A 26,925-nucleotide genomic window follows, 5' to 3' on the forward strand; every position below is an offset into this window, starting at 1 on the left:
TAATTCCATTCACTTCACTCCAGGGTTGCCGAAAAAAAAATTTCAATTAAAAATTTCAAGTAAATTTAATATTTTTTGACTTTTTTTGAACGTCTTTAAGGGTTAATCAAAAATAGGGAAAATGTCTATTTTAAAATAAAGTTAATGCCACAACCTGGCGGATTTCGAGAAAGGATTTGAGCTTGCATCCGTATAAAATTGTTCTCACTTAATTGCTGATTTTGCCTTGGAAAAACTTGAAAACGATAACGATTTTTTTAAGAAAATCATCTTCTCCGATGAGGTCCAGTTTCATCTGAGTGGAGCGGAAAAAAAACTGTTCACTCTGGTGCGAAGAAAATCCACAAATTATTCTTGAACAAATTATCCATTACATTAACCTAAGTTGACAGTTTGGTGTGGTTTTTGGTCTGGTGAACTCATCGGGCCGTACTTGGTGAGCGGTATAGATCGATGATAACCAATTTTTTGTGGCCACAATTGGAAGAAATTGATCTTGGTAACATCTGGTTCCAATAAGACGGAGCTACGTTCCACACAACACGTGCAACTACTGAGATTATTGCGATAATAGTTTGGAGATTTAATATTTCAAGAAATTCTGACATTGAATGACCTCCAAGAAGTTGTGCATTAACACCATCAGACACCGCTTACGCGATTATAGCCGAGTTAACAACAGCGCGCCAGTCGTTTTTTCTTTTCGCTACGTGGCGCCAATTGGATATTCCAAGCGAAGCCAGGTCCTTCTCCACTTGGTCCCTCCAACGGAGTGGAGGTCTTCTTCTTCCTCTGCTTCTCCCGGCGGGTACTACGTCGAATACTTTCAGAGCTGGAGTGTTTTCGTCCATCCGGACAACATGACTTAGCCAGCGTAGGCGCTGTCGTTTTAATTCGCTGAACTATGTCAATGTCGCCATACATATATCTCATACAGCTCATCGTTCAATCGAATGCGATATTCGCCGTGGGAAACGCGCAAAGGACCAAAAATCTTTCGCAGAACTTTTCTCTCGAAAACTCGCAATGTCGACTCATCAGTTGTTGTCACCGTCCAAGCCTCTGCACCATATAACAGGACGGGAATTATGAGTGACTTATATTGTTTGGTTTTTATTAGTCGAGAGAGGACTTACTTCTCAATTGCTTACTCAGTCTGAAGTAGCACCAGTAGGATTCCCAGGCTGACATTGTTGGTGGTGTTTATACTGGTTCCAAGATAGACAAAATTATCTACAACTTCGAAATTACGACTGTCAACAATGACGTGAGAGCCAAGTCGAGAGTGCGACGACTGTTTGTTTGATGAGAGGAGATATTTCGTCTTGCCATCGTTCACTGCCAGACCTATTTGCTTTGCTTCCTTGTCTGTTTGGAGAAAGCAGAACTAATGGCGGGAGTGTTGAGGCCGATGATATCAGTATCAGCAGCTGTACTCTCTTATAAAAGATTGTACCTGCTCGATTAAGTTCTGCAGCTCGAATTATTTTCTCCAGCAGCAGGTTGAAGAAGTCGCACGATAGAGATTCGCCTTGTTTGAAACCTCGTTTGGTATCGAACGGCTCGGCGAGGTCCTTCCCGAACCTGACGGAGCTTTTGGTGTTGCTCAACGTCAGTTTACACAGCCGTATTGGCTTTGCGGGGATCACTCTTCCGAGGCTTGTTGTTTCTTTTCATTGGGTGCGCTTTTTTACGTGGCGGGTCCCAAACCCAGCGCACAACCCTGCGGAGGGGATGTTTCGCTTTCTCACTTTAGCTCGCCTTCTAACGGATGTTCTTAGGCTACACAGAGGATACTTGGTGAAAGATCGGAAGTCGTGAGCTGCTTGAGCCTTATTAAAAGAACCATTCCTGGACACACTCAAGTGAATGGCGATCAGAGAACTTTCCTCACTCGCGTGAACTTCTACACATGACTCCATCCTCCTAGATTGCGCTTCACATTAAATAAAAAACATCTGAATTTCATTAACAATTAGTGGTTTTTTTTTTAGAAATCATATCACTCTTATTGGAATCTCTTTTAGTTTTATTAGTTCGGAAGGTATATACATTAAACTTATTAGGGACGAGGCACGCCCACCTTTCAAAGATTTTGGAACCCTATGTGATTCGTTGTGCCAAATCTGAGTTATTTATTTTATTTTATTGTATTGAGCTTTTTTGCCAAGAAATATGTGTACCAGGTTTCACCAAGATAATTTATTGCCTTAATTTTTACTCAACTTACAGCTTGCACGGATAGTCAGTCACCCGGATTTCAACTCGTTTCGTCGTCCTATATATGTATATATATACATATATATCTCGGATCTATTTCGATTAGGTTAAGTTGATACAAACAACTGTTAGGTGAACAGAACTAATAGCCCTGACAGACGACAGCGGTAATTTGCATTAGCGGGCTTAATTTACATTTACTTGCGCATTTGACCCATGTTAATGCAAATTTCTAATGCATAAGAATTTCGTGCATTTAGCTGAGTTTTCCAAATTTGAGTAGGCAACACTGCTCAAAATGGCCGATTTTTGCTTTTCTTGGCAGATGTTGCTTGAAGTCTGCCGCCTCCTTTGCGTTTACAGCATCAAGTAAGCAGTTTTATATTGCTAATGAAATTATGTGCAAGTGTACGTATCCGTATTAACAAAAAACAAACTTTAATATTTTTAGATGGCAGAAACGCACAGTTTGCAATTCATTTTTCCAATATTCTTAACTTTTTCGCACACATTTTTCTCATTACAATCAATTATTGCTTTTAATTTCACTCTATTATTTTTGAACGTAAATAAAATTGTAAATTTATATTGTTTTTCAAAAAATACCAAAATTTCTATTAAGGATTTCTCTTATTCATTTTTATTTAACTTTTTTTTTAATAAATAAACAAATTTTGCGCATTAACGTTGCTTAATGTGTATTAATTGTGCTCGTCTGTCAGGGCTATAATACTATCTGTCGGAAATGTTAGAAGAGTATAAAAATGCAAATAACCCACTTTATATGGGAGAATCCCGTAAGTAAGCGAAAATGAAAAAAATAAAATATTCAAACTGTACCAAAAAGCAAACGGTAAATTTAGTTAAGAAACAACGTTTAACAACTTTTTTACAATTTAAGTACAGGAAAATTGCGATTATATGACTATGTACATATATGTATATGCATATGTTTAAAAAATATTTGTGAAGAAAGATTAGAAGTCAATAGATGTTCATAGTTTCCATTTTGAGTGTGAATGACTACATGTACAATATAGAGTGATTTTCGAGAGAGGACATAATATTTTGAAATCGAGGGACAACTTCGCTTCCAAATAAGTTTAACGTACACATTTCAAAAATGATCGAAGCTATATCTCCTTCTCCACAACTCTTACGCGGTTATATCCGAGTTAATACCATCGCTCCAGTCTTTTCTTCTTTTCGGAATTTGGCGCCAATTTGAGATAACAAAAGCAGCCAGGTTCTTCTTCACCTGATCTCTGCAACGAAGTAGAGGTCTATAGTAGAGGTCTATAGTAGAGGTCTATCTCTTCCTTTGCTTCCCCCAACAAGTACCATACGTTTTAAGAGCGGTAGGGGGAATTCAATATCTTTGGAATGGTATGAATGAACAAAAATTTTTTTGCAGATTATTAAAGGTGAATATTTTCCGCGTTGTGTCACATAATTTTCAGTTTTTTTAGCATGAAGAACACTTAAAAAATTTCAATTAATTAACAAAAAAATTTATGTAAATATTATTATTTAAACAAAAGGATTATGAAAAAATATTTATAATGTAGCGGGAACATTTTTCTTTGACTTCACAAAATTTCATCGATTTATTTCAAGTAGTTTATGAGAAAATAATTTTACAATTTTATCATGCTCTAAATTTCAGCCATCAATAACATTAACAAAAAAATTAATTTTGACGAAATATTTATACCAACTGGTATGCGTCTGGTTCCCTTCCTAATGAACTGCTAATTTTCAAAATAGGAAATTTTTCGAAATTTTCTTGGGCCACTGGACATGGTTTGACCCAGTAGTAAGACAGCACCACCGAGAACTTCATCGTCGCAGCTATTCCACTTTTTTATGTTGAATGTTGCGCTTGGTTTTGTTATGAATGCCCATCATCGTTCGGTCATAACCTAGCAAAGCAGCGATTTTCTGTTGTGATATTAAAAATGCCTTTACCGGTTCGACAAGGTGCGTCCTAACAAAAAAGTCCATTCCATGTATATTAGGGTGTCCGTTATTTCCCAAATTTATTTCAAATTTCAAAGAAACTTTGTAGAACGTTCAATTTCCTACAAAAATAATTCGGTACCGCAGCAATGTATCAATTGGTTTCGCAAAGAAAAAAATAATTGCAAACAGTACCAAAAACCCCATGTTATTTAAATGGGAAATAAATCGTCTTTGCGGCATGGGTTATTATCAATATTAAGAGCTCATATGGGTTTCATAATTTTTTTAGGGCATTTACTAAAAATTTTGAGGGCGCTGCAGACTCAAAAATAAATTTGGGAAATAACGGACACCCTAATGTATATCCTTTCTATCCTTAAGTAGGTAGGTAGGTAGGAGTGAGCCCTATCGGGCTCAATTAGCACTTGATGTGCCATTTTGATACACTCTTCGTAGAACCTCCTGCATCTGCTATTACGTTTCACCTTCTCTCTCAAACCATTTTGAGATTTCGATGAAACTACTTATGTCCGATATGCTTTTGGTGGAAATCCATTCAAGGTTTGGTGCTGGTTCTTTCATACACTCACAGTTTTAACATAATCCTTAAGATAAAAATAAATTTATTGATAATAATCTGAAACTTAAAGTATTTTAATACTTTACTTATAGTCGGACCAGGAATTTGTCTACGATGAAATTTATGATAGAAATTCTGAGTCTAACCCTTTCTGTCAAGCCATCATAAAAATGAAATACGATTTCGAGGAAAAGGAAAGTAAACTTATGAATAGCTCATCAATCACACACGAACAGGTGAGTAGTTCCCTTACTTAGTTATTGTTTAGTGAAGCTGCGATTTTATATGCAACAGCTGGCGCAATTACAGAAATGTCAAATTTGCAATCAGCACGAACTCGAATAATTCTTCTTCTTCTTTACTGGCCTAGACACCGCTTACGCGATTATAGCCGAGTAAACAACAGCGCGACAGTCGTTTCTTCTTTTCCCTACGTGGCGCCAATTGGAAATTCCAAGCGAAACCAGGTCCTTCTCCACTTGGTCCTTACAACGGAGTGGAGGTCTTCTTCTTCCTCTGCTTCCCCCGGCGGGTACTGCGTCGAATACTTTCAGAGCTGGAGTGCTTTCGTACATCCGGACAACATGACCTAGCCAGCGTAGCCGCTGTCTTTTAATTCGCTGAACTATGTCAATGTCGTCATATATCTCATACAACTCATCGTTCCATCAAATGCGATATTCGCCGTGGCCAATGCACAAAGGACCAAAAATCTTTCGCAGAACCTTTCTCTCGAAAACTCGTAACGTCGACTCAACGGTTTCTGTCATCGTCTAAGCCTCTGCACCATGTAGCAGGACGGGAATTATGAACGACTTATAGAGTTTGGCGTTTGTTCGTCGAGAGAGGACTTTACTTTTCAATTGCCTACTTAGTCCGAAGTAGCACCTGTTGGCAAGAGCAATCCTGCGTTGGATTTCCAGTCTGACATTGTTGGTGGTGTTAATACTGGTTCCTAAATAGACGAAATTATCTACAACTTCAAAGTTATGACTGTTAACAGTGACGTGAGAGCCAAGTCGCGAGTGCGACGACAGTTTGTTTGATGACAGGAGACATTTCGTCTTGGCCTCGTTCTCTGCCAGATCCATTTTCTGTACTTCCTTGTCCAGCTTGGAGAAAGCAGAACTAACGGCGCATCGGCATACGCCAGCAGCTGTACACTCTTATAAAAGATTGTACCTGCTCGATTAAGTTTCGCAGCTCGAATAATTTTCTCCAGCAGCAGATTGAAGAAGTCGCACGATAGGGAGTCGCCTTGTCTGAAACCTCGTTACGAACGGCTCGGCGAGGTCCTTCTCGATCCTGACGGTGCGTTTGGTGTTGCTCAACGTCAGTTTACACAGCCGTATTAGTTTTTCGGGGATACCAAATTCAGACATCGCGGCATAAAGGCAGCTCCTTTTCGTGCTGTCGAAAGCAGCTTTGAAATCGACGAAGAGGTGGTGTATGTCGATTCACCTTTCACGGGTCTTTTCCAAGATTTGGCGCATGGTGAATATCTGGTCGGTTGTTGATTTGCCAGGTCTAAAGCCACACTTCTCCTGGCGTTGTACGTTCACTGCCATTCAGCAGGCTGGAGAAGTGTTCCCTCCATAATTTAAGTATGCTCTGGGCATCGGTGACTAGATAACCTTTGGGGGTTCTACAAGAGTATGCTCCGGTCTTGAAACCTTCTGTAAGCCGCCGCATTCTTTCGTAGAATTTTCGAGCATTACCCCTGTCGGCCAGTTTATCAAGTTTTTAATACTCACGCATTTTGGCCTCTTTCTTTTTCCGTCTGCAAATGCGTCACGCTTTCCTCTTCAACTCTCGGTATCTATCCCATCTCGCACTTGTTGTGGTCGATCGTAACGTTGCGAGGTAGGCAGTCTGTTTTCTCTCCGCTGCGACACGGCACTCCTCATCGTACCAGCTGTTCTTTTGCATTTCCCGAAAACCAATGGTTTCGGTTGCAGCTGTACGTAAGTAGTTTGAAATGCCGTCCCACAGTTCCCTTATACCGAGTTGTTGCCGAGTGCTCTCAGAGAGCAGGAGTGCAAGCCGAGTAGAAAATCGTTCGGCTGTCTGTTGTGATTGCATTTTCTCGACGTCGAACCTTCCTTGTGTTTGTTGACGTGCGTTTTTTGCTGCACAGAGGCGTGTGCGAATCTTGGGTGCAACAAGATAGTGGTCCGAGTCGATGTTAGGACCTCGGAGCGTACGCACGTCTAGAATACTGGAGACGTGTCTTCCATCTATCACAACATGATCGATCTGGTTGGTGGCTTTTCGATCCGGAGACAGCCAGGTAGCTTCATGTATTTTCTTGTGCTGGAATCTAGTACCACAAATAACCATATTTCGATGTTCGTTGTGGAGGCTGAATTTAGCGACCGATCGGCCAAAGATACCGTTTTTGTCCACCCTGGCGTTAAAGTCGCCCTCAATTCGTAGTCCTTATTTCGTTTGCCATGGTCGTCATCAAAAGGGGGGTCTCTCATCCGAGGCTTGTTGTTCCTTTTCTTTGTTTGCGCTTTTTTACGTGGCGGGTCCCAAACCCAGCGCACAACCCTGCGGAGGGAAAGTTTCGCCTTCTCACTTTAGCTCGCCTTCAAACGGATGTTCTTAGGCTACCCAGAGGATACTTGGTCAAAGATCGGAAGTCGTGAGCTGCTTGAGTCATATGTAAAAGAATCGTTTCTGGCCACTCCAAAGTGAATGGCGATCAGAGAACTTTCCTCACTTGCGTGAACTTCTACACATGACTCCATCCACCAACTCGAACAATTAGACAGCAGAATAACATTGGTAAGTTTTAATTTGCTGGCATTAATCGGTATATATGGAAATATTAGTTTTCGATCTGGAAAAGAGATTCTTAACCATAAATAAAAAGCAGTTTTATTTTCTCCTTTTAACTTAGTAAATTCCTTTGACCGATTTTGGAGGTTTTCAAAGTAGTTCATTGCCGGTTTCGACCAATTTGATAAGAAGTAAGCGAGGTTATGTTATTATGTGAAAGAACACTTTTTCTGTTAATAAAAGAATAGCGGAACAGCCTAAGCAACCGTTAACAATGTTCTTTGTTGATTTGGAGCCCAACGCCAACAATAAGGGAATTTACGAGCTTAAACATTTAAATAATGCTATCATTAAGGATATTCAATGCTATCGATGCCAGGAATTTGGGCATACCAAAACTTGTTGTAAAAAACCGTATAAATGCGTTAAGTGTAATTTAATGCATCCTACTAGTCAATGTACTAAATCCAAAGACACATTACCTATATGTGTACATTGCTTATAAAACCATACAGCAAATTACAAAGGCTGCGCTGTATACCAACAACTCGTTCGAAATAAACCGCTTTCTGCAAGCATTAGAAAAGAGATCAAACATATAGATCAACAAAACTTCCCTAGCTTAGGTAATGGGTTACCTAAATCAAATTACACTAACAATGTGACAAATAACAACACTGAGCAGACTTATGCTATTGTATTAAAAGGTAATGTTACAGATAAACAAAATGAGGAAAATGAACAAACTACGATGAAAAACATTGAAGAGCTACTATCAAAACAAATGGAATTAACAAACACTCTACTTAACATGATGTCTCTACTTATTAATAAGTTATGCAAATGAACTTAAGATTAGCAATATGGAATGCCAACGGCTTATCCCGTCACGCTCAAGAAATTGAAATATTTTTAAATGAGAATTATATTGACATTATGCTAGTGTCAGAAAAACATTTCACAAATAAAACGTTTTTACGAATTAAAAATTATGATATAGTCACTTCTAATCATCCCAGTAACAGGGCTCATGCTGGTTGTACTGTTTTAATTAAAACTTCTATCAATTATGTTGCTCTTGAACCAATTCAAACACCTTCAATACAAGCTGCTGGAATAAAAGTTAAAACCAACAATAATGATGTATATATTTATGCTTTGTACTCGCCACCAAGACACAATATATCAGCTTCTGAGTACGAAAGCTCCTTTAGTGGTCTCGGTCCAAGATTTTTTGTAGGAGGAGATTACAATGCTAAGCATCCCTGGTGGGGCTCACGTATTCTAAACCCAAAGGGTAGAGAGCTTTACAAATGCATTATAAAGAATAATTTAAAAACTCTGTCAAGTGGTGAGCCAACCTATTGGCCAAGTGATCCATTGAAAATTCCTGACCTCTTAGATTTTGCTGTATATAAAGGTATCCCAACTCAGCTTTTAGATGCGGTTAGCTCAGAAGAATTAAGCTCTGATCACTCGCCAATTATTGTCAGCTACAACACATTAATCAATGTTAAACCACGAAAATATTCTGCTTTAAGCAACAAAAGTAATATTTGCATATTTCAAAACTGGTTAACTCAAAATATAGTACTTAACACCTCTATTAAAACTTCAGCTGAACTGGATGATACAGTTGAAGGTTTTACAAACTTAATTTATGAAGCTGCTTTTGCTGCTACTCCCCAAAAGAGGAATGAATTCTCGCCTCACAACTCATTTCATGTGTCTACAGAAATTAGAGCATTAATACAGAATAAAAGACGTTTAAGGAAAAAATTGCAAACCAGCAGAAATCCTACTGACAAAACTATTCTAAACAAAGCCACAAAGGACCTGAAAGAAAAATTAGCTGATTTCAAAAATAAATCGATATCCGAATATAATGCGAGTTTAGACCATAGATATGGAATGCTACAAAATACATAAAACGGCCTAAAAAAGAAATGTACCTATCAAAGACAGTAACAACGTTTGGTGTAGAACAGATAAAAGTAAAGCAAATGCTTTTAGTAAATACCTTGAAACAACTTTCTCTCCTTTTGATAACAGTGGAGGAACAATGATGCTGAAATATTAGAATTCCTTGACATAGCATGTCAAATGTCTTTACCACTGAAGCATATTACACCCGCTGAAATACGTACTGAAATAGAGAAATTGTCTAACAAGAAAGCCCCAGGATATGACAAAATTGATGCCAAAGTAGCTAAATGCTTACCTAAAAAAGGAATTATGTTGCTAACACTTATATTTAATTCTATTTTAAGGCTTAACCATTTCCCTACCCAGTGGAAATGTGCTGAAATTGTGATGGTGCCTAAACCAGCTAAATCTGAGAACGAAATCACTTCATATAGACCAATCAGTTTGTTGTCTTTATTCTCCAAAATATTTGAAAAAATATTTTTGCGCAGATTATTGCCAATACTAAAAGAGAATAAGGTGATACCTGAACACCAATTTGGGTTTCGTCGATATCATGGTACTCCCGAACAATGCCATCGTGTAATTAATCACGTTATTGATGCTTTAGAACGTAAAGAATATTGTTCAGCTGCGTTTTTAGACATACAACAAGCATTTGATAAAGTTTGGCATCATGGTCTACTATACAAATTAAAAAAAGTATTCTCCTCTCAAGTGTATCTAATTCTCAAGTCCTATTTAACAAGCAGGTCGTTTTATGTAAAGATAAATTACGATACGTCTGACATAAAATACATTAATGCAGGAGGTACCACAGGGAAGTGTTCTTGGCCCTGTACTATACACCATCTTTACATCTGACATTCCAGAAACTGAAAATGTATTAATTGCTACTTATGCTGATGACACTGCTCTATTGTCGTCAAGCCAGTCGCCAATTGAAGCAACTAATTTAGTGCAAAGAGAATTGAACAAGATTCAGACTTGGTTAGATTGCTGGAAAATGAAAGCAAACGTGAGTAAATCCGTACACGTTTTATTTACATTAAGGCGAAGCGACTGCCCTCCTTTGCTTTTAAATGATAATACTATTCCTAAAAGTGATTGCGTTAAATACCTCGGCATGCACTTGGACAAACGATTAACTTGGAAACAGCACATACAAGTCAAAAATAAACAATTAAAATAAAAACCAAACAACTTTATTGGCTACTTGGGCATACATCGCAGTTATATCTTGAAAATAAATTACTATTATATAAATCTATACTAAAACCTATATGGACATACGGTGTGCAACTTTGGGGCACTGCTTGTAATTCAAATATTGAAATTCTACAAAGATACCAATCGAAAACTCTAAGATTAATTACAAACGCGCCTTGGTTCATAACAAATAAAGCCATTCATTCAGATCTGAATGTACCTTTTGTTAAAAATGAAATTAAAAGATTTAGTTCAGCATATTTGCACAGGATAAGTTATCATGACAATCCATTGGCAGGCATGTTATTAAATGATAGTAATGAAACTATTAGACTTAAAAGACAACATGTTCTAGATCTCCCATTTAGGAATTAAGTAAATGTTTAATTATATATGTTACTACGAAATTAAATGTATAATTAAAATTTTTATAAATTTTTTTTGTATTTAGAACATATTGTTATATTGTATATTATTTTTGATCTCATGGGAGACCAAAAATATAAGTCAAATTATGGTTTTGTTATCAAATTTGCTTATTATTTACTGAAATAGATTGCAAATAAAATGTATTTAACAAAAAAAAAAAACAGCCTAATATATCAACAAAATATAACCTTTAAGTTGGTTTGCACTTCTCCAGATATGGGACACATTTTTAATCGCAGAAAACGACTTCGGCTTCTTCGGGTCAGATGTGCTGATGCGACCCAGTGGATTACTGTTACATTAAATGAAACTAAAGAGTCCTTGGATGTTATGTAGGGACGCGATTATTCATCGATGACAACCACCAAAATGTGGCGAAAGGGGGTTTCAAGTCGCTTTTGTACAGAATGTACTTTTTTGTTCACCTAACCCCTTTCGTGATAAAGTGTAAAAATGGATGAAACCAAATAATAACCATGTTCACCAATTATTTTAGAAACCTAAAAATCCGCCTACTATTTCTAGACTATATGTTTCTGGCTTCAGCAATTACTCTTTGAATTTGTTGCTTGTGTCGATACTGTCAACTGCGTTTGTAACGGGATATTTACAATGTTTAAAAAAACTTTGTTTTCACTAGATCCTGCGTTACAAACTCTGAAACACAGAAGAAGTCTAAGTCGCTGTACCACGTCCACCTGTATTACTACTACTCTCTCGCTAGAGATATCCCAAATTACCTTGCTGTTTCTCGAATTGAGGCCTCTTACCTCTCCTATAGACCTATGGTTCTTGGATCAAAAGGATGCCCAACCTAGAGTTGAACCTCCTCGCGATGACAGCCGAGGCTGCCGTCGCGTGGTGCAGGTTTACCTGGGCAACTACTATTCCGGCGCTAGAGTTCCCAGGATTGCACTATGGTTCCTAGGACCACATTTTCTGGCCAAAATTCAAATAACTGTAATATAGTTTTGAAATTTTGCATATATATAGTAAATAGGGTTTATTGAAAGAATGGGAGTGTTTAAAAAGCCGCCACGCGCATCTATCTAATATACTGTGACTCAAACAAATGACCCCGTGGGGAATATTTTGCCATAGCAAGAATACTTTTCCTTTCAACACAAATAGCGCAAATCAACGTTAAACATTCTGCACAAAATTTCATAAAATTCGATGAGTTTTCCCAAAATTTTGAACTTTGTATTTAGAGCTTTAAAACAAATTGCGAGTACGCAGCCCAATGAATTTTGGTATAAGGAAGTACACGTTTTCATCGGCTCAGACTGCGCAATGATTTTAACAATATTTTTGAAAACTTTTTTCGTATAACGTATAAATTTTTTTAAATTTTCGTTGATTTGTAATAATTATCGTATATTCTCTTGGAAACTTTCAACTACAAAAACAATTTTCGTTATACGAAAAATATTCTCTAAAACTGTTGAAAATTTTACAAAATAGGTTTGAAATTTAAATAATTTCTGATTTTTATTGGGTGACATTTTTATAATATTTGTATGTATGTTTAAACTTATTACCGTTAGTAGTAAATAATAAAATATTTTTTAGTTAACATATAAGAAGCTAACACCAGCGTAGTAACATACATATGTACATAAATATTAAATTGAATCATTTTCTAATTCTAAATTATTTAATAGCTCTTCGTATCCACAGTTAAGGCCCAAATTACCTTCGTCGTTCTCATCATTTTCATCAACGTCATTTGCAGAAAATGTATCAGCGTCACCATCCGCAGAGCTTAATAAAGCAATAACTTCTTTAGGAAGTTGCATTCGTTTTTGTTTTTTTATGCGTTTGTCGAGGCTAATGTTAGAAATTAAAGGATCTGATGTGTCAAGAGCTCTATTAATCACATCAGTTAGATTGCTAATTCGGCTGTTTTCCGAGCATGATGTACCCTATCCAATTTACAAATTTTATTTCGCGATTCTGAGGCTTCTTCACCAAAATAACCAATTGGAAGTACCATGTTTTCAATGATCTTTTTGGAGTGAACTAAGACTTTGTGCACAGTTGCTGCCATCGGGCACCAGTGATATTTTTGCATTATAAGTTCGGCGGTCCGAAAGCAGAATAATTCAAACTTTGCTAAGTTTAATGGAAGTTGGCAAGATAAACATATTAATATTATCTTTAAATTGTATATAAGTTCCTTGTTTACGCGAAGTATTTCCGTCGTTTGTATTGCCAAATCCCCCAATTTTTGGTTTATCTACATGTAAACCGAGACGTGTCCAAAAACAAACATTGAATATTCTCTTTTTCTTCTGCGACGATGTGTTTATCTGATTCGTTACGTATTTGCCACTTTTTTAATTTTTTTTTATAACTTAAATGAAGTACAAACTCAAAAAACCGTATCCAACAATGTAGAGGAGAAATTCCGTACTTTAAATTACTTGATTTCGGTTTAAATTTCTCTGCTTTAAGATTTGTTTTATTTAAAAAATCCTTAGGAGTAGCACCGCATATAGGACAACATTGAGTTGCTTTTGTTCCGGTTAACGCATTTAACACTTTTCCATCAATTGCCGTCAAATACAACCTATAATTTATTTCAATTGTTTTCTCATCGTCAATTTTTATTTTAAAGACCTCTAATTTGTCCAGTTCCGCTTTAATATCGTTGTTTTCTTTAGTTATTGTTTCTTTAGTTTCTTTAATATACTCAAGTTTTAAAGGACGACAAAATCGTATAGACTGTGGTGTCCGATTGTACCACAAAATTGTGCCGTTTTCGTCACTCATACGTAATGGAGTAATTGTAGTGGCAAGAAGCGATGAATCAATTTGATGTGATGCAATTGAATATTTCTGCTTGAAATTAGAATGACCTGTACTGCTGTCAAATCCATAGTTTACAATTAACTCCACTTTCAAAAAGGTTTCTTACCTATCCTCCATTACCGCGACCATAACATCTCTTTGTAGTATAAGCCTCTCTGCTGTGTGTTCAAGCAATCTTTTCAAAGGAACTTTTGCCAAATTTTCGTTAACTACTATTTCCTTCGGTCTGCATGCACATTTCTTATTTAATACTTCTTTGTAAGAAGGAAAGATATCACAATTTCGGCGAAGACTTTCTTCTCGAATATTTATATATTATTGTTTGGTAAAGCTATTTTCCAACAAGAAAGCCAACCCCTCTTCAGCAGACATGCGAATTGGGCATTTCTCGTCGGTTTTATTTTCTACTATGTAGTTTTCTTATTTAAGACATTTCATTTGAGTTGTTTAAAGTCCTTTTTAAAGTTACAGCCAAATGCATTTGACCTCTTTTACGGGCAGCCGTAGACGCAGCGGACACCATTAAGTCAATATTTTCGCCTTGCTGTTTCGATAATTCCGCAGCTTCTTTTCTTTGCGTTCTTGCAGATTTTTCATTAAATGTAAGGGATTTACGGCCTACTTTTGATGTGCTTGGTATAGAATATGACAACTCCGGTTTCATTATTTCGGTTTTTGTTAAAAGCCAGTTTGCATTTTGTTTCAAAAATACATCTACACGCCGATGATTTTTTCCCCATCTGTCATTAATATATTTACATATAATTCTATTTTTTCCTTTAAATAGACAGCGTATTCATCGGAAACGTCAATTGCAATAACGTTTTCTAACAAAAAATCAAAAACTGCTGTCTGTCTAAGGCACGTGTTTGCCTCCTCCTTCCATACTTCAAACAAATCAGCAAATCGCACGGAGTAGTGGTCTAAGAAAAATGTGAAATATTCAAAAATCGCAAAAAAGAGCAAAATAATTTTTTGCACACAAACTCCGAATTGAGTTATTTATACAATCACAAAGTACCAAGACTACCAACTGCTACCAATTTTTTTAAGCTCTACGTAAAGTTGAAAAATATTACTTAAGCCAAAGTTAATATTTAAATAAATTTTTTTCAAACTTAACAACAGTTGAATGTATTAATATTCGAGAAACAAAATATAATTACCTTTATTGTTAGTTTCCATTTTTTTTCTTTTAGTTAATTTTAATTTGTTTATAAAATATTCAGTTTTGAGTTTCAGCCAAATTTCACCACTTGTATAAGCAAATAGGCAAAGTTACAATTTAACTGCTGACCACATAACGATAAACCGATTAAAGGAAAAACAAAATATGCGATTAACTCATGCGAAGCATCAGCTTAGTGATGGTAAAAAAACAGACGAAAAATCGGAACTTTTAAAAATCGATTTTGGCCAGAAAATGTGTTCCTAGGAACCATAGTGGGTTGGCTCGATCAATCTGCTCAGCTGAGTTGAAGCCGGAGTGAATCGGTACCACGGCCACCTGTATTACTGGTTCCTGGCTTTCCTTAGGCACTGCTTTGGGCCTCCAGGGCCTCATAACCACCTTATTGAATCGGAAGTTCAGCCGGAATCCCTTCTACCGGATAAATTTGTAAGATTCATCGTCAACCGTAATATTCAGTTTCCATCCAGCTCGCTCCACACTGCTCGCGAACACCTTCCACGCCGAGGTTCTTAAACCCTGGTTTTTGGCTAAGCCAAGCGCGAAATTGTAAGGTTTGCCTGCGCTTCGAGAAAGAAATTCCGTCATTCTGTGCAGTGGCGGTATCTCGTCAACTCCCATTACAAACCTTATGGCGAAAATGTCGGTCAATGTATGAGTTATGTTTTTATAGAATTGCTTGAACTCCGATCCTCTGGTTGACATTTTGCATCTGAAAGTATTTCCATGGCTTTAGTACTGGCATGTTCCAAGAATTTGAAATGTTCGGCTACAAACGAACTTGGGGTTTTCTAACCCCAACTTCTACTTACTTTGGTTTTAAAACTTTTTTTTTGTTGTTGATTAAATTTCACTTTCATATAGCGCAACTTTTAGCTGCGGCAAGATAACATATCCATATCGTTCAATACTTTGCCTAGTCCTGATATCATTAATCAGGCAGGTTCTGGAATCCGAGTGAAAGTGGCAAGTAAAAAATGAAAACAAAAACGTGTGAATTTGGTATTAGTGTTGAAAAAACGCGAAATTTGTTCATTTCGCTCCCGTTTTTATACTGTCATAAGAGTGAGTTCAAGTTTTAAAAGTATTAGAAAAATAAAATACATTGAAAAAATTATGAACAAGTAAGAAAGCACTAAGTTCGCATGTAACCGAACTTTTTAATTAGATAAGTAACTATATTTTACTTCCCGACATTGAAAGTTATATAAAAATCATCCTCAAGTAAGATATACAAGGTGCGTTCAAAGTAAACAGGACTTAAAAAAAAAAACAGAATCATATTGCACCTTACGCATTGTCTGCGTAGTGTGTTGCGATTTACATCCCACATCAAAATGTACCCTTAAGAAAGAGGATTTAAATAAAAAATGTAGTAATTGTGGAAAATCACAATGCAAACTATAGGGATTACCCTGTATATAAAGACTTAAAAACGTAATTTTCAGTTGGAATTCAAGCACGTCGTAACCAAATGAGAAATATTCCTCCTAGCGAAAATATTGAAATCTCTGTCTATGTCTCAAAACCGGGAACTATTAAAAATAATGCTACACAAGGGAAAGGCAACACTGGATAAATGCAATTGCCCCAAAACCAACCAAATGGAAGCGTTGAAACTATGATTTTCAACCTTACACAATGTATGACACAATTTATGTCTACAATGCAAAATAGGATTCAAGAGATAATCAAATCACAAAACCAAATTTCGCTAACTTTTTTAAGTAAAAAATACTGAACATTTGTATATGGAATGCTAGCGGTGCTAAAACATAAATTGGAACTTATTTCTTTATGGAAATAATAAACATGTTATGCTTTTGTCAGAATCTCATCTTACGAATAAAAACAATTTCTTTATACCAGGATTTAGAATCTATGTATGTTACAAATCACCCAGATGGAAAGGCACATTGTAGAACAGCAGTGTTGGTTAGAAAACAATTAAATCACCACTCATTAGAATCTCATGCCTATAGATAAATCGCTCATAACAGCTGATACATGTACTGATTTATCTTCTTCTCTTCCTCACTCTCCTGTACTAATAATCCAAAAGTAGGTCTAACATCTTAGAAAACGAATTGGCTAAAATATAAAAAAGAACTTAGTAGCCACATTAATGTTGAGTACAAAATAAATACAGGGAGAGATATTGACGAAAGCATAAGAGAATTCAATATTATAATAACTAGCGCAGCTATCTTAGCAACACCAAACAAAAACTTTTAGCCGCTTGGTCCAAGAAAAATCATTAATAGAGTAATAGAAAAGTTTGTAAATGAAAAAAGGCGTACAAGACGTGAATGGCAGATAAATCGATCCCCTTCCACTCAGCTTCAATTGAAATCTGAACGTGAGGAAGAATTGAACACCGAAATGTATATAAAGAAGCTGTGTACAAATTCAAACACGCAAAATTCTCTTTGCAAAGCCCAAAAGTCCATGAAGCCACCAATTGACTCCAACTTGCCTATACGAGACTTGGGTGGAAATTGTGCTCGAAGTAACGAGGAAATGGCTAATTGTTTTGCAAATCACCTAGAAAAAGCATTTTAACCTAACTTGCCAAAGAACAACTTTAAACTGCCAATCTTACCCAACATAGCTATAGAGTCGTTTGAGTCTTTCAAATGCTAATTGAGTTACCAATTATTGCTGTAGTGGTGCTTTCTTTGCTTTTAAATGTGTGGGATGCCCACAGTAATAAATACTTGATTTATTTAAATGTAAAAACTGATACAATAGGTTTATAGACAAAAATGGTAGGGTGTGCTTGCAGCCGTAATGATGCGCTAAGAAGAAAGAAAGATAGTAGTCCGTCAAGCTGACAGCTTATCCAGTTTTCGAGTTGCCATACCTATAATTTTTGCAGAGTTGCATTTGGGATTGCCACATCACTCCTCCCTATGCGGAAAAAATTTCATAAACGTACTCGAGGACCAGATTTTGTTTGTTACTCTTTATGTTGAATTGTTTGATTTGACGGGGTTTGGTAATCCTCGGCGACGAAAGCTGATTTTAACCGGTCGATGGAAATGTTTACGTCCTTTCCTCGGATTTTGACTTTGAAGAATTTGTCGCTACGTTCGACTACGGGAAATAGTCCCTCGTATGGTGGTTGGAGAGGTGGACGAATTGAGTCGTTGCGTATCAAAACTGATGGTGTTGAATGCAAGTTCTTTTCCACAATGGTATGACTGCAGCGAATGCTTTTTCGACGAACTCGCATTTGTTGGCATTGCGCGTATGTTTTTCGGAAAACAATTGACCATGTAATCGAAGAGTATTTTCATAAACAATTTCTGTCGGTGTCGTTCTTAAATCATCTCTCCATGAGGAACGAAAAGTTGTGTGTCATGTAGCATTTTATGGCTGCTTTTAATGATCTATGCCATCGCTCGACAATCCCGTTTGACGCGGGTGATACGCAGTGGTACGTAAGTGCTTGATGCCTAAAAGTCTAGGAAGTTCTCGGAATAGTGTAGCTTCAAATTATCTACCTTGATCCGTTGTTGCTCTACTCGTTACTCCAAATCTAGCGATGCAGTATGTATAGAAATTGAAAGCAATGGTCTCTGTCGTCATGCCTTCGAGCGGAAGTGCCTCCAACCATCGGCAATAACGATCGACTATTGTCAAACAGTATCGATAACCCTTGCAAGGTGGTAATGGTCCGATGGATGCACTGCCTGGACCATTAGCGGTAATCTATTCGGAGATTCCGCTACACTAATTTTTCTGCGATCAATTTTGTTGTTTTAGCGGAGCCGGTGTGTGCCATGTTATGTATAGAGTTTTACGAAACGAAGGAGTTAAATATGCTCGCACCTGGCTGGTACTTACAATACAAAATATATCTATATCGGTGCCTGGAATCGTAAAAGATTTAATTAATAGGCTGGAAGTCTTAGAGCTCAGAGTCAGACTTTTGACTCTCCGCCAGGTTAGTGAAGTCGGTGGTGGTTGAAGTATGTCTGGCGTCAATACGTGACAATACGTGACATTGCATCAGCCACTATGTTTTCTTATCCGAGGATGTATCGAATGTCTGTTGTAAATTGTGCGATAAGTTCAAAATGACACAGATGCCTTTTCAAGCTTTTGCTGGAGCATATGCTGCAATGGCTTGTGGTCAATGATCAATCTCTTCCTTCTAGTTGAAAGTATTTGACTGCTTTGTATGCCGTTAACAGTTCACGATCGTAAGTGCTGTATCTTGTTTGTGTTTCGGTAAGGCCTTCGGAATAAAAGCCTAGTGGTTGCCATTAGTCGTTGTCGTGTTGTTGTAGCACAGCTCCTACCTCAGCTCCAGATGCATCCACCGTCAAACTGAGTTGCGCCCTGGGTTTTGGGTAAGCGAGTAAAATTGCTTTCTATAAGTCATTTTTGCATTGTTGAAATACCTCCTTTGCTTCAATTGTCTAATCAACTGGCGAAGTGTCGTTTTTCTTTTTACCTTTTATAAGGTTGAATAATGTCATTTGCCTTTTTGCGGCGCAAGGCAAGAATCTGCAAAAAAAGTTTACCATTCCGAGAAAACATCACAAATCACATGCTCTCGAAGGTAGGTTGAAATTTTGAATTGCCCGTACTCGTTCTTCTGGGGGTTAGATTCCACTGTTGTTTATTTTGAATCCTAAAAATTGAACTTGCAGCTGACCTAGTATACATTTTGAACGGTTGATAACAAGGCCGTACTCGCTTAGCTTTTTAAATACTAATTTAGATGATGACGATGTTGATTCATATCCTTCGAAGATATCAAAATGTCATTGAGATACGGCCAGGCGAAGTCGTATTCACGGAATATATGATCCATGGATCTTTGAAACGTTTGACTGGCATTCCTTAAACCAAAGCACATTAGCCGGAATTCAAACATGCCGAATGGCGTTGTGATTGCTGTCTTTGGTATGTCGTTTGGCTCCACAGGAATCTGGTGGTAAGCCCGACGCAAATCAAGTGCATCAAGTGCAACCGTGCAGGAAATGAGTGAAATCGTGTAGGTGTAGCAGGGGGTACCTGTGAGGCTTGGTGACGACGTTTAGTCGCCTGAAATCCCCACATGGCCTCCACTCGCCGTTTTTCTTCTTTGTCATGTGCAGCGGGCGTGCCCATGGGCTGCTCGTTAGACGACAGATGCCTGCGTTCAGCAAGAGTTGTAAATCGGTTTTTGCGGCTTTTAATTTCTCGAGAGATAAGCGTCTTGGTTTAGAGAAAACTGGTGGTCCTTTGGTGATGATAAGTTGCGTTACAAAGAGTTGTGGTTTTTTTACTGAAAACTTTTCCATCGTGATATCTTTGAATTCCCTCGTCGACCGCCATTGACGACAACCTAATTAGTTTAACTTCTTGCGCAGGCCCTACATTTTTTAGCATCGTTACCAAATATGTGGTGTTACCAGCAGAAGCCATTCGAGCGATTCGATTCGTTGTTTTGCATACTAGAACGTGATGGAGCACGGTTTCTGCTGCGACTTCTAGACCGACGATTTATATTAGCCTTTATTGAAGCTATCTCTTTCGTGCTTTCGGCTAACTGCTGATCGATGCTGGATTGATTGCGTATTGCTGTGTTTGAAGTTTCGACCACGTGTACGCGTGGGGTGTCGCTAATCTCACATATTTTGTGCGCGAGCAGGGCAACTTTGTCGAGCGGTTTGTTGCTGATGGAAATGATTAGTCGCATGTTGGAAGGTAACCGACTCATCCAAATGGACTTTAATATGTTATCGTTAATCTCGCTGCTGGCTAAACTTCGCATTTCGCGCAAGAGCTGCGGTGGACGCATTTCACCAAGCTCTTGTTCTGGCAGTAACTTTTTTACGCGTTTGCGCGTGGTATACAAATCACTGTTCGATGGATTGAGATTGATGTCGCTTATTTGGGCCAACACGGTACTTTCGATTGCGGCCACGACGATGTGGTACTTCCTTTTATCGCTCGTTATGCCTGCCGCAAGGAATTGCGACTCCACCTGTGCCATCCACAGTTCTGGCTTTGCGTGCCAGAATGGTGGGATCTTAATGGAAGCTTTGGATACTTCCACGTTGTAAGTTTGTACATTTTCCGCCTATTGGTGTTGATGCTGCAAATTTTGTGTTACCTAGTTTACCGCTTCTTCTTCCGTCATTTCACATTTTTTCGGAGTCACAAATATGTGGGATGCCCACAATAATACTTGATTTATTTAAATATAAAAAGTGATAGAATAGGTTTATAGACAAAAATGGTAGGATGTGCTTGCAGCCGTAATGATGCGCCAAGAAGAGAGAAAGATGGTAGTCCGTCAAGCTGACAGTTTATCCAGTTTTCGAGTTGCCATATCTATAGCTTTTGGGATTACCACAAATGCAATTCTTAGTTTCGGATACTATCCAAGTCGCAGATTATCTTGAGAGATAAACCTGGGAAAGACTTATTTATTTATTTATAATAATTCCTATAACAAAAAGGAGTTTTATTATATAAATACATAAACGCAGCACCGGCTACAAGGCCTTCAGCCGCCTTGTAATTATAACTAGGTGAAAAATTTTATTTGCTAAGGGTTAGTAAAGATGTAAGTTGCTTAAATATGTTTTAACAAATCGTTGGTTTTTAAGAATCTATATACAATCATAACGTTTTTTTCTGAAGGTTCACTTAGTAGTTTTATGAGATCAATGTTGCCAGAGTTGTGGGCTGTTGAGTGAAGCATCGGACAGAGTGTGAGTAAGTGTTTGATAGAAGCGGTGTCATCGCAAAAGGGGCAAATGGATGGGCTTTTACCCGATAGTAAGTGGGCGTGTGTTATGATAGTGTGTCCAATCCTTAATCGAGTATATGTCTTCATTGCGCTAATTGGAACTGTTGACGAGTAGATTATTCGATTTCTGACTGGGTTTATGACCGCGTAGTGATGTTTAAATGTTTTCCATTCGCTTGCGTTTTTTTGATGCCTTTTGCACTTAATAAGGTTAGAAATGTCTTGCTTGGTTGAGACGTAGTATGTTAAAGCAGGAGTTCTGGCTACATTTTTCGCAGCGAGGTCTGCAAAGTGGTTGCCTGTAATACCAGCATGGCCAGGGATCCACATTACTTGGCAAAGACTTAACACAGCCGTCTTCATATAGACCAATCAGTCCCTGTCTACCCTGTCTACCCTGTCTTTCTAAAATATTTGAAAAAGTATTGCTATCAAAGATGTCTCCTTTCCTTCACGAAAATAATACAATACCAACGCATCAACTCGGAAACTGCGAAACATGGCACAATAGAGCAAGTAAATAGAATTACTGACGAAATAAGGAAAACATTTGAACACGGGGAGTACTGTTCAGCAATATTTCTAGATTTTGCTCAGGCGTTTGTTAAGGTGTGGCATGAAGGCCTTTTATATAAAATTACAAAAATTCTACCTAATAGACAATTTATGGTGAAAATAGGAGATTTCATATCTGATGAACGACAGATATGAGCTGGTATACCAGCAGTGTGTTAAGCCCAACACTATACCTCATATATACAGCAGATCTTCCAACAGCTAACAATGTATTATCTTCAACTTTTGCGGATGACACAGCTATAGTTAGCCATAACAATTGCCACATTTTAGCATCAAGAATGTTTAAAACGGCGACAAGTAAAAATGCTCGTTTTTATTTTACATAAGTTAATTTTAATTTAGAAAGGCAATTTTGTAACTTTACAATTAATCTCAAACTATGAAAAAAATCTAAATATACTCGCTACGTGCGGATGTACGATTGAAACCCACGACGAGCGGGCGAGACAGTATACGGATGATTTATTTTTAATAGGCTGAGCGTAGTGCGCAGGATTGTTGTCGATAGATGAAAGTATGCGAAAGAGGTCGAAGCGGCGCAGTGTGTAAGTGAATGTAAAAAAATAGCGATGATCCAATCCTTTCGTTAGTTATTAGATAGTTGCCATCTGCTCTGGTGAAAAGCAATTTGTCCCCAGGTGTGGTGTATTAGGGCATGTTGTTTTCAGATGTTGAGTGTGGTGTTCTTCTCAGGGGAGTTGAGTTGTGCTAGGGTGCGCCAATTTTTTCCAGATAGAGTGGGGTAGGCTTAACTCATTGAAGCAAAGAATTTTAGCGGAGCATTTAAGTTATGTCGAAGAATGGCTAGCGAACCGGCGTATAAACGTGAATGAATAGAAGTGTTAGCATGTTTCGTTTTCGCTAAGGCCAAAATCTGCCCGGCAGTAAAAATAAGAAATATTTTAGTACCCCAAGCGAACGAAGTAATATATCTTGGTATTCACCTAGATAGAAGGTTCACATGGAGAAAACACATCTCTAGTAAAATAACATGTGTGAAGATTAGAGCTGCAAATTTTAATTGGCCTTTAAATAAAAACTCTAAATTTAGCCTTGACAACAAAGTGCTTTTATACTATAATGCAGTCATGAAGCCGATTTGGATGTATGGCATTCAACTGTGCGGTACGAGCTGTGCAACTAATATCAGAGAACGTATATCATAAAGAAGGTTCACGGCGCGAAGAACGTAAAAATATTTTTGGCTAACTCGGTCGAGATGAGTTTCACCACTGCCAACTCGGCAGGAGAAATCTTAACAGGTGCGCTTGAACAGAGCTGAGCATGGAATAAATTATGTTCAGAAATATACATACATATGTATATAGATCTTACAGACTAATGTTAGCTGGTTTGCTTATATTTTTATACGTTTATATGCAAACATACATAAATATGTATTCAAATGAATTCGTTTTATGCATATTTATGAAGAGAGGTGCAATTGAGAACATTTTTATTTAATTTCAACTCAATATTTGTAGTTAATTATTTACTATGTTTGATATATGTATGTATAGTATATATGTATACTTATGTCTATACTTCATTATTCATATTCATACATAATTATCATAATATATTAAAAAATGTAATACATCACAATAGTGATAAATATACATAAATCGTATATTTTGTCATTCAAAACTTTTATTCACATGTATCATGACCATATGTATTTATGTTCGTTTTCGCGAACTCAAATCGTATTACCACATATCAATAATAACATCTGCGCGCTACTCATATGTACATACATATGTACATATGTGTGTATGACATTGTCACACAAATAACGCATAATGAACTTACATACACACAAAAACTACAACAATCGTCTCAAACAACATCAGCAGCGTCACAAGTCAACATAGCAGCTAAATGGCCGAAGCCCAAAACCTACAACAAAAACATTTTCATTCATGGACGCAAGCGCACTTTCAACAAGCAATTAGCTTCATTCACAAAAGTAATCACCTTCACATCTCCCCGAGCGCGTTTGCCTACAAGCGGCTTTTCGCGACAGTGGCAAACGCTAAAAATCATAATTTGAAGAACTTTCTGAAGCTTGTTCTAGAAGGGAAAACTGACAACCCCGCAAACTCGCAAAACACAGAAAGAAGTGACAAAAGTGGCAACATAGCTGTTGTCGACTTATAATATTTGTCAATTCTAAAATATTTTTCCGTGGCTCGCAAAAATCTGCGTTGATATGTATGTATGCACGCTCATACGAATACAAAAAAAAAATGTTTGTAGCGAAGCTGTTATAGCGGTAAGGGAAACGGTGACAATCGGCGATCGTTCGCTTATTTTTTCGGCACAGCTTGGATTTTTAACCAACAACAAAATGTTGTGACGTCAGTCCTTTGACAGAATGACTCTTTGACATGAAAGCAAAAAACGCGAGCTTCGCCAATGGTTGTCCGTGTCAACGGAGATTTTGCATGAAACATTGAGGTTTACATATTTACATATATATGTTGCATGTAGATAAATTTACAAACATAATGCGTATGGTCTGTTATTTTTGTTTACATGCACACATAATCATACATATGTATATGAGTACATGTGCGACCACTTGGTCTTTGATGATATCAAAATTTTTAATGACCAATGCAAATATACATATGCATACATATGTATTTATGTATATAAATAATGGAATTATCAAACCTACATATATAAAATGCATTTAGGTAGTAATACAAATCTTACTGTATTACATACATACATATGTATATGTTCGCAAAGATTTCATGGAATTCATCATATCAATTTTAAATATGTATATACTTATGTGCTTTCATAACAAATATATGAAATTATCTTCAAAAAAGTAAATACATAGAAAACAGTATAGAAAAAGTAGGCTTTCATAACAAATATACATACATATACAGTAGGTAGAAAAAGTATCCGCTCACTGTGTACAAAATCTTTTAAACTGACGTAAAAGTTTGACCAATTAAGAGATTACGAAACTTCTTTTTTGTTTTATTAAATGATATCTTTTTGATTAAGAAAATATAAATTTTTTCTAATAATTCAATAAACAAAAGTCACAAAGCTCATTGACATTTTAAAAAACAATTAACTAAGGTCTCAGCTTGTCGAACAAAACAATAACATATGAAGTAATTCGTAATATGAAGGGTAGCTTCGAAATTTTAGAACTTCTGCTACACGTTTGGGCATGGAATGTACTAATTTCCTCGTTTCTTCTGTCGATATTTTACTCCATTCATCTAATATAACGGTCTTGAGCATTTCTTTGCTCGCTATTGTACGTGTGAGAATTTTGCGCTCCAATAGAGCCCATAAATGCTCTATTGGATAGAGGTCAGGTGATTGTGGTGGTGAATGTAGCTGTTTTGGAGCATTGTAAAGTAGCCAAAGGCGAACAACTTCCGCAGTATGCTTTGGGTCATTGTCCCGTTGGAAGTAAAACACGTTTGGCAACCCTAATTTGACAGCACTTTGCCTCATTTGTCGTTTTAAAATATTTAGATAATGAAATTTGTTCATTATATTATCAATAAACTCAATCCCGCCAACTACACTTGCTGCCATACACCCCCACATTTGAACTCCACTCTCTCCATGCTTTACGGTAGAAGAAAGATTTCGTGCTTCAAAGGCCGTACCAGTTTTTCGCCACACCATCTGTCTTCCTTTTATCCCAAAAATACCATATTTAGTCCCATCCGACCATAAAAGCGATTCCCAGAAAGATAATTCATGTTCATTTGCGAAAGCAATGCGCTTCATACAATTTTTTAAGAAAATGAATGGCTATTTGCGTACAACTAGTCCACGATATCCAGTTTTCTTTAATATTTTTCTTGACGTGTCGTTGCATATTGTCTTTCTAAATCATACTTTAACATCTCTTGCCATTTGGGAAGCTGTTAAACGCAGATTAAGCTTTACAAGAGATACAACTTTACGTGTTTCCCGATCAATACGAGGCTTTGACGTAATAATTCCCTTGTTTTTAAAAGCCTGGATGACGTATCGCACTGGTGACTTGCCTTTTATCGGTATTTTCAGGCAAGCAAACAAAAAAAGTGTGGGGGACCACATTGAGGCTTTAGGGCGGCTGCGGAAGCGTTGGGGTGCCGGCCATGTTAGGTAGCTGTACACAAGAAAGGCAGTGTGTCCCGGGGAGTTGTCGTGGTGCCACTTCCAATCGGCTGCGATGTCTTGTCGGACCCGATTGAGTCTGTCGAGGACTTCCATGTAAAACTTGGCGTTGACGGTTTGTCCAGGAGGAACAAATTCAAGGTGGACGATGACTTTGATGTCGAAAATGATAATGAGTATCGTTTTCACTTTGGATTTGCTCATTCATCAGAGACCTCTTCTCGGCCCTCCAAAAAGACCTGGTGCCACATCTGGCTAAGCCTGCTTGATCATATCAAACGTCTCTGTCACAGATTTACCGAGTTTCACACAGAATTTAATAGCGTACCT

The 26,925-nt window shown here is 37.4% G+C and overlaps 1 protein-coding gene across 3 annotated transcripts in view; it reads left to right on the forward strand.

Annotated features, from left to right (window-relative positions):
- The window catches only part of LOC126765196 (uncharacterized), a 461,867-nt gene that overhangs the window by 113,836 nt on the left and 321,106 nt on the right, over nt 1-26,925 (forward strand). For all 3 annotated transcript variants that reach the window (XM_050482797.1, XM_050482798.1, XM_050482799.1), the window contains one exon: nt 4,855-4,998. In XM_050482797.1, the coding sequence (XP_050338754.1) occupies nt 4,855-4,998 (144 nt within the window). The remainder of the gene's footprint in view (nt 1-4,854; nt 4,999-26,925) is intronic.

The sequence above is a fragment of the Bactrocera neohumeralis genome, unplaced genomic scaffold, assembly GCF_024586455.1.
Source record: "Bactrocera neohumeralis isolate Rockhampton unplaced genomic scaffold, APGP_CSIRO_Bneo_wtdbg2-racon-allhic-juicebox.fasta_v2 cluster10, whole genome shotgun sequence".
In the NCBI taxonomy this organism is placed as follows: domain Eukaryota; kingdom Metazoa; phylum Arthropoda; class Insecta; order Diptera; family Tephritidae; genus Bactrocera; species Bactrocera neohumeralis.